Consider the following 12306-nt stretch of genomic DNA (forward strand, 5'->3'; position numbering starts at 1 on the left):
GTAGTGGATGGAAATACACATGATCTATTTTAGTTTTTGGAAATGTGTTTAAAGTATGCACACGATGTAAACTTTGGATGGAAACTTAACCACAGTGAAGTGACGAGGGTGTGTGTGTGTGTGCGCGCGTGTGTTCTCACCTGCTCCTTTGGGCCAGTGTATGTGCTCAGAGTGTGTGGGACACCAGGAGGGCATAAGGAGGCGCAGGAGGAGTAGACGTCTCTCTGTGTGAGAGAGGAGCGCTCCCTCACACCCAGATGCTCACATGGGATCAGCTATCTACACACTAACACAAAAGACACTATTTAGATTATAAAATACTAGTTCTCACCGTGGGGTCAGGGGACAACCAGGGGTCCAAATGTTGACCTGTTCTGGTCATGTTTAATGTGCTCTATGAATATGAGTTGAGTTGAGTTACCGGTCTGTAACTCTGAATGGAACAAAATGGACAGATACTGATGTTCAGATCACTTACACATGATCATAACTATGACAAAAGGACGTAGACATTGTTGTTTTTATTGCCTTCTGTGGTCGACAGGAAACATTGAGAAAAACAAAAGCACAAATATAGATACAAAACAAACAATAACGCAAAAAACAGACAAAACTAATTAACATCAACAATTAGATAAATAAAATGACCAACACAAAACAATGATCTCAAACATAAAAGCAATATAGACAGACATAAATATAAGACCAGAGTAAGTAAGACCAAAAACTAAATTAATTTAACATGAATATCCCATCATAAAGAATTTTTAAATTTAAATATAACATACCACGCCATACTCATCATGAGCTCAACTAAACAGAGGAACACATACTGACAGGCTCTGTGTGCATAACTGCAGCCCTGATTTCCAGACGGGGTTTCCTGTTCCTGTTGATTGGCTTGTAGGCAGATTTGAACCGTAAACACATATAATAATGTAGGCCTGACCTCGACTAAGTCGACTAGTCGACTGGTTAGTCGCGGGGGGTCCGAGTCGACTAAGTGTCTCTTAGTCGAGTCTAGTCAAAAAAAAAAAAAAAGGGCCAAAAATGTTTTAAATTGTTTTTTGGCCAAGTCTACACCTGCAACCACACGTAACTTCCACTTTATTCTTCTTATTCCTCGTCTTTGTATTGGTATTGTTTGTGTTGGAGCGCCTCAGTGCGGCTGCAGAGTTCATGTGCAACCTCTTCGAGAGAGAGAGATAGAGACACTAGAAACTCTGCTGGAGACAAAACAAACTGTGTAGACTTGGCCCTTTGAAATAAAATGTATTTTGGCCCAAAAAAAATAATTGGCAATTAGTTGCCAATTAGAGTCGACTAAACAAATCCTTAGTCGGGGACAGGCCTATAATAATGACACCTTCAGGAAACCGGGAACTGATCAGTCAGCCGTGTTGTCACATCACAGGTTTACAGGTGTAAATCAGTGAGTGAAATATGGTTTTGTGCTAGCTCCATCATTTTGTAGGTAAATAAAACAGTAAAGACTACAGTTCTGCACAGAACCTATAAATGTGTTCCAGTCATACTATTTGTAAGCAAGATGCCATTTCACATTCCTTTTTAAAAGGTGTTTCGTTGCTGTCGGGGCTAATCTCTTTTCCCAGATTGCTGTCGGGCAGAAACCCTTGTATCTCCATATTTAAACGTTTTTTTTCGTAAATTAATGCCATACTGTTACTACTACAGTGTCCTACAAAAGTAGTACAAATAGCCAAACGCAATGTGAGCTTGTAGTTCAGCTGTTTTGGTTATTATTGTAAATAATAAATAAAGTGAAAGTGTTTTTTTTATAAATATTGAACCAATGAAAAGTATTAACAAGAGCTTGTGCTTAAATAACTACATTGGATCCATTTCCGAAAAAAAGTAGCGTTTTTTGGACATACAAGGTTTCCACCCAACAGCTACAGTTTACTTCCCATTTGGATCATTTGGATAGGCAGTCATATTGTCCTGTAAATGACTACGGGACGGGATGGTAGTGGCCAATTCACCAGCACAAGACCAACACCGTCGCTCGCTGCACTGGCATCGTGTCTGTACCAGGAAATGTTGTACTGTTGTTCATGATCAAAACATGAAAAAAATCCCTGAGTTACACCAACACTGTTCTCGTGAAGTAGTTTTGTAATTATTATAAAGATTGCTCTGTCCGTTTAGTGACGAGGCTGTTAACAGCCCACTACTGCCTTGCGTTGCCAACACAAACCCAACAATTACATTACAAATCGTTCGATTGGCTGATCAAAATTGACAAAATGACAGCAATCACAGCAATCTGAGAGAAAGACAATAGAGAGAAAGAGGGCAGAAGAAAGTAGAGATTTTACAGCTACAGTAGTACTCACGTCCCACGCTACTGTTTCACCGCTGTATGTAGAAATGTCACTGCACATGATATTATTAAATATTAGGGCGCCTATGGGGTCCTCAGAGTAACTACAGGGGGGCCGCCAAATTATTGTGTGATGGGGACTTTTTTTTACACTAACCACTTGAACCTTATCATCCCTATTCTTACATTAGCCGAAAATAGCCGATCTACAAGCTCACAGCGCCTCGCGAGCTTGTAGATCGACTATTTTCGGCAAATAGCTCTTGGTGTACAGGGGAAAAAAGAGCGGACCAATACAGAGCCAAAGGGCACGTTTACAACGTATTGAAGGTTTAAGTGGCTAAATGTCTGAAAACACATTCAACATGAATCCAATATGTAATGGGGGGGGTCCCTGCTTCATCTCTCTCTCAGCTAGGGGGTCCTTGGCCTGAAAAACGCTGAAAACCCCAGGTGTAGAGGGTGGCACGGGTCTGCCCGGCAACCAAAGACCCGAACCGAGAACCGAGCCGGGTCCAAAATATTGACTTGTCCCTCGGGTACGGTCGTGCTCGGTCCAGGGCATCTGAAATGGATGGATTTGTAGTCTTATGTGGTGGTGGTGATGATGGTGGCTGGGATTCGTAGTTTTTTATTTAGCAGTGATGGCCTGCAGGGTGTTGGTTCTCTTCATGATGTTTGGCACAAACAGCAGTCCTGAAGCTCTCTCGATGGTGTCTATGGGAACCAGAAAGCGCTCCAGCGGGGTCTTCTCGTCGACGGGCGAGTTGGGCATGATGTAGGAACGAAGCTCCACCCCGTTTGACCCCTCCAAAATCAACACCTGGACACGATAAACAAATAGTAATAATTCATGATAAATGGCATTAGTTATGCCTTTTTTATTATGAGTTCAAATGGAAGAGTCCTAGACCACTGATTACCAGTGGTGTAAAGTAACTAAGTACATTTACTGAAGTACTGTACTTTTAGGTATTTTTTACTTTACTGGAGTATTGCCAATTTTCAATACTTTTACTCCACTACATCTCTGAGGAAAATATTGTACTGTGGTCCACTACAATTATTTGAAAACTTTAGTTACTAGTTACTTTGTAGATATAAATTATTATATTATAAAACATACATTAACGGTTAACCACTTTAGCCCTATTTTATACATAGGCTATTTTCAAACATTTTAGTACTTTTACTTTTGGTACTTTAAGTATATTTACTGATGTTTTGACCCATATGTTGTAAAAAAAACAAACAACAAAGAACAAAGAAAACTTATATTTAAGTTATTTGTAGTTCATTTATATATATTTTTTACAAAGCCTAAAAGGCAAACTGAAATGTAATTTTCATTCATATGTCCCAATGTTCAATGCCAAGAACACACAATGAAATTGTTAATCGCAATTGTTTGTGCGACAATTAACGGTCAAGTAAAATGTCATGATCGTCACAGGCCTAGTGGAAAGAGGCCATAAAAACAGGAGACCTACCTTGAAGAAGTGTGTTGGCACGGCAACGTGGTTTCGTCCCAACACCTGGTACTTCACATACAGCTTCCCATCAGGCTCCTGTCTACACACACACACACACACGCACACGCGCACACACACACACACACACACACACACACACACACACACACACCAAACATAAACACACACACACACACAAAGCAGTCATGAACAACAACATCAATCAACCTTTATCCAAACCTCGCTAATGATTTAAATTCACTAGGTTTCAGTTCATTCCAGGTGTGTACTGTAGGTGTACTATACCTGGGCAGGTACAGCGGTCCGGTGCAGACGTAAACATTGCGGTAACGTGTGGTCAGTGAACGACACATTTGCTCCAGATTGTTCCATGCCTTCTGGTTCATATGAGGATTCTAGAGCAGAGGAGAGGATGACTGTTATTATGGTGTGTGTATCAATGCATCACTGTGTGTGGTCACACCAGTACAACCACACCAGTGTTGATTTTGACAGCAACTTTTGATTTTGTTTTAGTAATAGTCTTTTGAATAAAATTCCATTTAGTCATATTTTAGTCATCTGAAATGTTTTAGTTTTTTAGTCTAGCTTTAGTCGACTAAATATCATAAGATTGTAGTAGACTAAATCTACATTTGATTTAGTCTACTAAAAATGTATGTTGGCGGTGCCTTGATGGCGTCGTAATGGCTGATCTTACACTTGGTTGCATGATGAAAATAGACGATCTACAAGCTCACAGCGACGCGTTGTGAGCTTGTAGATCTGCTATTTTCAGAGCAACACCTGAGCGCAACCAAACATAAAATGTCTTGTCTTCTAGTTCTACTGGATCTCTTCTCCACTAGTCCCTCACTTTTTTATTTGTTGACGAAATTGTCAATATATTTAGTCTCAGTTTTAGTCATCATAGCTTAGTTTTTATTTAATCTTCATCAGTGAAAAAAGGTAGTCATAGTCATAGTTTTTCGTCATAGTTTTAGTCGACGAAATCAACACTGAACCACACTCCCTTCTTAGAGATATAGCGGAGTCTAAATATTTGTTTATTTTATTCATTCCACATTTTGTGCCAGGGAAACAAATACATCTTCATTATAAAAATCTGGACTGGAGGTAAAAACACACCAACATAACGAAACATAGCGAAAAGATAGATAAATATCGGCTACTGCCATCGGTGAATGTATTATTCATTATTATTATTATTTGGCAATACACCAGTAAACGAAGGCAAATATCGTCCGATACCAACATGCAGCCAATATATCGGTGCATCCCTGGTATCATTACAGTACCTGTGGTGAGACGTTGCTCAGGTAGAAGGTGTCGTCCATGGCCTTTTGGTTCCACTTGTGATTGCCTGCTGCAGCCAGGTGACCTCTGTCAAAGCCACTCCCCTTGTAGTCTGCGTTGGTCGATCGGTGGTACACGTGAACGCTGGGAATCAAACCGCAGAAATATCAGCCACCAATAGAAGAGAGCCGCACAGAACATCCACCAATAGAAGAGAACCGCACAGAACATCCACCAATAGAAGAGAGCTTTCTTAAGTTAAAATGTTTAACCCATTAAGACCGGGAACGCATCTGTGTCATTTTTAGATTTCTTTGGCTATTACATTTTTTTTTTTTTTGAAAAATCGTGAAAATGTGTGCAAAACTTTGAATATATACTTTTTAAAGCGAACATTTACAACTCAAATCTTTGCTTCTGGGGGTCCCTGGAACAAAATATGTATTTGGCTGGGGTCCGCACTCCAAATACATATAATTTTGGGAGGTCCTTAACGTGAAAAAGTTTGAGCACCACTGATACAGCAACATACGTTTTTCAGAAACCTGTTAGGATTTAGAAGACATGTGTAGATGTGTTCCCGGATTGAAGGGCTTAAGTTAAACTGTTTAATGGAATACGACGCTGTTAATATTATTACTACTATTATTATTAACAACAACACTAATACTAATAATCATCACCTGTCATCTTCTTTGAAGTTACAGTTGTTCCTGTTTGAAGGTCCAGTGATGGAGGAGGAGTTCAGCTGCTCTATTACCCAGGATGCCGTGCGGGTGCGGGGGTCATAGGAAGTGACATAGGACTCTCTGGTCTTGACGTTGGCCAACGAGGGGAAGCCGTACTTCGCTACTGCCCCGCCTGGTACAGGTGTGCCCCCCTGGTACACCTGAAACACAGACCATAATAATGAGCATTACATTCAAACCAAACTGCTTCTGATATAAATAAATAAATATTAATTACCGGTAATTGCACACACTGAAAGTGAACTTTACTGATACCAAGAAAGTGGAGCATATCACTCCAGCTCTAAGATCTTTACACTGGCTACCTGTATGTCAAAGAATCGTGAACATTTGTGCAAATCTATGAATATAAATATATATTTTTAAGTGAACATTTGTAACTCAAATCTTTGCTTCTGGGGGGTCCCTGGAACGAAATATTTGGAGATGGGGTCTACGGCCAAATAATACATATAATTTAGGTTACCTTGACATGACAAAGTTTGGAAACCACTGATATTGTAGCAAACAGAAAACTGTTTAGGGTCATTACATTTTCTTGTGAAATCATGAACCATCCAGACCTCTCAGGTGATCTGGGAGAGGTCTGCGTTCTGAACCCAGACTCAGAACTAAGCGTGGAGAAACAGCGTTCAGTTTTAAGCACCATAGGAAGCACCATAGAAGACAGGTAAGCACCATAGGAAGCACCATACATAGAAGACAGGTAAGCACCATAGGAAGCACCATAGAAGACAGGTAAGCACCATAGGAAGCACCATAGAAGACAGGTAAGCACCATAGGAAGCACCATAGAAGACAGGTAAGCACCATAGGAAGCACCATAGAAGACAGGTAAGCACCATAGGAAGCACCATACATAGGAGACAGGTAAGCACCATAGGAAGCACCATACATAGGAGACAGGTAAGCACCATATAAGATTGCTTGATTGATTGATTGAATGATAATAATAAACAGTTTGCAAATAGTACAGAGGTAGGATTTGACAATGATTGTTAAGAGGATAACATGTAGCCCTTTAAGAAGAAGACAGAGAAGCACCATAGGATCAAGTTACATGGAAAGCTTTTATGTAACAACATAATGTATTGGAGGTCCCTGCTTGGTCTCTCTCTCTGACCCCTGGTCTACACTGACTACAGTAATGAGGAAACAGTGTATTGACAGTGATGAGTGACCACTAACTAGTGCATTTACAGCATAATAAACGTACTGACCGTCAGGTCGGTGGAGGAGGCCTCTACACTGGGTATGGGGACGACAGGGAGGTGACACAGGAGACCATGGAGGTGTGTGTCCTCCTCCTGATGTTTCTCCTGCTTCTTCTCCCTTAAAGCAGACACTAACAGACCCAGACCCGTTCCCACAGACACCCCCACCCCGCCCACAAACCACCGAGACCTCAAAACCCGCTGCATTCTGTCAGATAATCATTCATGTAATGAGAAGAATGATAACAATGATATTAAAGCCAAACTTGAGGACAAACTTGGTGCAGTTCCTCTCTATATGGTTTCATGGGTCGCAGGGTTATGACGTTAACCGGTGTTGCCAGGTTTTGACAGGGAAACAATAAGCAGTAATGTCGCTCGAGGTCGCTGATGTATCTGCATTAAGCAGGGAGTTCCGTCGCCTTTATACCGTTGGCTGCTGTCCTGGTGTCACTACGTGATGTCAGTTAGTGTCAGTCATATATCCATATATGGAAGCGGGCTTATGTCAGTTATGCCCAAACCTGGGACTATAATGTCAGTCCTGGACGTTTCGGTTATCTCCATATACCAGTGGTGGGAAAAGTACTCAGATGTTTTACTTACTGCAATATAGAAATACTCTGTTACAAGTAAAAGTCCAGAATTCAAAATTTACTTAAAGGAGGAGTTCACCCAAAAAATGACTTATTTTCCATCAATTGCACACCCCATGAAGCCTTGAATCCATGGATTTATTTTAGTTTTTGTGGCATTCCTAAGCTAATCATTTGATTCCCGTCTCCTACTGGCTAATGTATCCGGTAGGAGACACAAAGTAGATTATTTGTGTCACCTACCGGATACACACCCGGTCATCAAATTATTGGCTTAGGAATGCCACAAAAACCAAAATAAATCCATGAATTCAAGGCTTCATGGGGTGTGCAATTGATGGAAAATAAGTCATTTTTTGGGTGAACTCCTCCTTTAAGTAAAAGACCAAAGTATTGGCATCAAAATATACTTAAAGTACCAAAAGTAAAAGTACTAAAATAGCCTAGGTATAAAATAGGCTAAAGTGGTTAATGTATGTTTCATAATAATCATAATTTATATCTGCAAAGTAACTAAAGTTTTTAAATAATTGTTGTGGAGTAAAAGTACAATATTTGCCTCTGAGATGTAGTGGAGTAGAAGTAAAAGTATAGACAATGGGAAATACTCCAGTACAGTAAAGATTCCTCAAAACAAAAGTGTACTTAAGTACAGTACTTGAGTGAATGTACTTAGTTACTTTACACCACTGTCCATATATGGAGTTCCAGGAGGGGTTCTCTGATGTCAGGGGCCGGGCTAGGTATGTTAGGTATATGATCTCTCCATCTATGGAAGGTTGGGACTTGGGATCGAATGGGTCACTAAAGGTCAGGACTGAATAGGTCATTCATCCCCTTATATAGGTTTCTGGGCATCCTGCCATGATCCACCTTGCGGTGTTATCCATCTATGGCTAATACTGGCAAGTATGCCCTGAATGTTCTTTACAAGGTCTATGAAAACAGTGTTCATTTTGACAGCAAATTCTGATTTAGTCTTTAAAGTCTTTTAAGTAACACGCCATTTAGTTTTAGTTCTATTTTAGTCTTCTGAAATTGTTTAGTATTAGTCTAGTCTTAGTCGACTAAATATCAAAATCTTAGTCTTTTAGTCTAGTCTTAGTCAACAAAATTAACACTATGAAAACAAGCCCAAAAGAAGCGAGCCCTTCGGCCTTTAAACATTGGCTATTTGAAAATAGCAGATCTACAAGCTCACAACTCATGGCGATGCGACGATCTGCTATTTTCCTAAGAAAAATCTTGAAAACAATTTGACATTTTAACATCACAAATCCCCCCCCCCCAATTATTTACAAGCAACTTTAAAGAAAAACAAGCCCAAAGTCACTTATAATAAGCAGACATGGCAACACTGGACATAACTCAGTGGACTTCTTTTTGTTGTAGTTTTATGGCGAATTAGCATCCATAGGCAATGCATTACCGCCACCTGCTGTTCAGCTCAGAGCACTTCACTTTCAAATCTGTCCCACCACAGACCTGGTGCTCTAGTCTAATGGATCTATTCTAAGACGTTATTATGACTAATTATGCTGAATCCTAAATGGGTATTTCACTTTAAAACACTTGTGGGTTCATTTTCCACGTCTACTCAGGTCTCAGACCCAGACTGGGGTCAAGGCTGCACACTAAAGGACCGGCCAGTAGACTCATGAATAGCCTAGACCACGTACAACTAGGTTGCTCTTTAGTTGTAGCTACAGGGACACATTAAAGAGACATACCCACCTATCAAAAGGTAATTCCTGATATGAGCCAAAGAAATGTTTCAAATTCAAAAGGTTAATATCTTTCACATTGCCCTATCATGATTCATATACTGAACTACTGCAATTCTTTGATTTGGTAAAACATAGTATCTGAGAACACAGCAATTAATTCAATGTTTGTTCACTGGAACAACACAAGAACCTCACCCCCCCCCCCCCCCCCCCCATCTATATACCCCTAAACTCGTCTCTTATTTTCTTGTGTAAAGGCCAGACCGCACCAATGCAACTCCTTGCAACTGCCATTGGGGATAATGGTTGCAAGAAGTTGCTTGTTGCAATAGTCAGGGGATATTAAAAATATCTTGGAATAAATTCCTTACCAAGAAATGTCTTCACCAATGTGTTTGTGTCTAGTAACACATCTCATAAAGACTGAAATGCAGTTTCCCTAGGGACATTTTTGACAGCTGCTGAAAGTTGGGGAACCCACCATAACCTTATGCGGGGGAAACATACAATTTTTATTTGTAAGTAGCATGTGAGGGGTCAAACTAGGGTGTTTTTATGATTCTGAATCCATTGCAAGCAGTTGTTTTGCACCAAAACCACTCCTTGGGCTAAAAACGGCCCAATCTCAATGGGCTTTTTACACAAAAAGTATACCTGGAAAAGGATGGCTATGGCCGTTTTTAGCCCAAGGAGTGGTTTTGGTGCAAAACAAATGCTTGCAATGGATTCAGAATCATAAAAACACCCTAGTTTGAACCCTCACATGCTACTTAAAACAGAATTAAATTTAGATTTTTTTTTTAAACCAAGGTTATGGTGGGTTCCCCAACTTTCAGCAGCTGTCAAAAGTTCTCCTAGGGAAACTGCATTTCAGTCTTTGTGAGATGTGTTACTAGACACCTTTACAAACACATTGGTGAAGATCTTTTTTGGTAAGGAATTTATTCCAAGATTGGAAAATACTAATATCCCCTGACTATAATGATTATGTACAATATTTAGTTTGAGGACAATATCAACCCAAAAGTATAGTGTTTGATTAATCTCTTGCTAATAACAATAGAGGTCCACTGCTCTTGAAAAGGACTATGACATGAAAAGTATTGGAGCACATCTTATTATAAATATAATTTATTGGGTAAAATGTGTTTACTATCAGTGTGATTCAGTACATTCCTCTCTTACATCGTATCATGAGGCTTGTTCCAGCTCACATTCAAACTGCCAAAAAATACTGTATATTGATGCTGTTATGCAGAAAACCTTTATAGGATTTTGTTCATGAAATAATGCCCTACTACCTATTTGTTTTTGTAAAACAGCAAAAGAAAAAAAAATCGCTTAAACATAATTTATTTATTATGTTATCAATCATATTGAAGTGATTTCAGGGAGGGACAGAAACTAACTCCAGTCACTTTCAGTTCAGGGGTTCTCATTGTATTGTTGAATCACAATGTTATTGTATGACTTGGTAATCTGGGTTCAGTTACTATATTGTTGAATGTTTCATATTCAAGGTGTTCTGGGCTTTGAAGAGACAATGCTGCACATTTAAAACAATTGTGAAAATAGCAGATCTACAAGCTCTCTCTCTCACACACACACACACACACACACACACACACGAACAGAATTAATCAGATATTGGTCTTGTCCTCTCAGTCCTCAGACTCTTTTAACATCTATCTTCACATCCTGTATAAAACGTCATCTAAACATGGAGACAACTTTCACAGAGAGACAGAAACATTCTTCAAATCAGACTAAAACACTGTTAGAGGTTGCAGACTGACATTTATTTTGAAAAAAAACAAGTCAGTGTAAATTAAGTAAAGTTAATGAAAACATAATGATTACCTGATGGTCTCAAACTCCTTTATATGAATTGAAACATAATTTTGTCATTTTGCCAGATAAGTCGTGAGCTTGTAGATATTAAAGAAAGTACTGAAGCTTTCCCCCCCTCTTTTGTTTTTAACATGGCTTCATAAGTGTGTAACTGTTTGAAGGACTCCAAGGTTTCTACTGTATTTACAAAATGGGGTAAAAATCATTGTTCATCACATTAAAATGTTTTTATAAGCGATTAACTGTTGACACACAATACCCTATTGACACATTGAGGAGGAAGACATTACAGCAGTGGTTCTCACACTTTTCAGGGAGAGACTCCCCAAAATAATCGTATTTGAACTGGGGACCAGCCACCCTGACAAGCACTTGGAATTGCAGGAGTTGAGGCATTACATTTAGTTTGACTTCATCAATATTGTGAAAACAGCAGATCTACAAGCTCACAGTGAGCTTGTAGATCTATTTTCACAAATTCTCTCTGTCAGGTAATATTTGGCCAATTTTTGACCATTTTCTATAGTATAGTTTGTTAATTACTTTTGACACAGTAATGTCTCATTTTAGAGGTATTCAATAGGTCTTAAAAAGTCCTTAAATTGTCACTTTAGAAATGTACTCTGTATACATTATACATACACTATACATGTATGTACGGTATGTTTGTTTTTGTAGGTTTGTTTACTGTTGAGTGAGAAAACAATGTTGCACATTAAGCAAAATATCATTTGGGGACCTCCTGGGGGTCCCTACCCACAGTTTGAGAACCACTACATTTAGTATAACCAATCTACACAGACTGACAGAGGGCTCTGTAGTAATATCAACAAGATAACAGGGCATACTGTATAATGATTGTCTGCAGCAGGCTTATTAAAGAAATGTAATGAGCGTAACACAATGGATTGATTGATCATGATGGTGTAGTATACTGTACACATCATTCTTACACATGCTTTATCTAGAAGAGAAAATCTATCATCAAATGAAGAAAACAAAGTTTTTAACTGAGTATCATCATCAGTATTCTTAA

At 39.2% G+C, this 12306-nt stretch overlaps 1 protein-coding gene across 1 annotated transcript; it reads right to left on the reverse strand.

The window, feature by feature from the left end:
• Nucleotides 1-2701: 2701 nt before the first annotated feature.
• On the reverse strand, nucleotides 2702-7303 carry LOC308101549 (endonuclease G, mitochondrial-like; the record flags this gene model as incomplete). Its single annotated transcript, XM_080450971.1, has 6 exons — nucleotides 2702-3167; nucleotides 3835-3916; nucleotides 4123-4232; nucleotides 5136-5277; nucleotides 5817-6022; nucleotides 7103-7303. The coding sequence occupies 6 exons, from the start codon at nucleotides 7301-7303 to the stop codon at nucleotides 2976-2978; spliced, it is 933 nt and encodes a 310-aa protein (XP_080307097.1). The 3' UTR covers nucleotides 2702-2975.
• Nucleotides 7304-12306: the final 5003 nt, after the last annotated feature.

Source organism: Gymnoscopelus braueri, assembly GCF_963280865.1.
Source record: "Gymnoscopelus braueri genome assembly, chromosome: 15".
Taxonomy (NCBI): Eukaryota; Metazoa; Chordata; class Actinopteri; order Myctophiformes; family Myctophidae; genus Gymnoscopelus; species Gymnoscopelus braueri.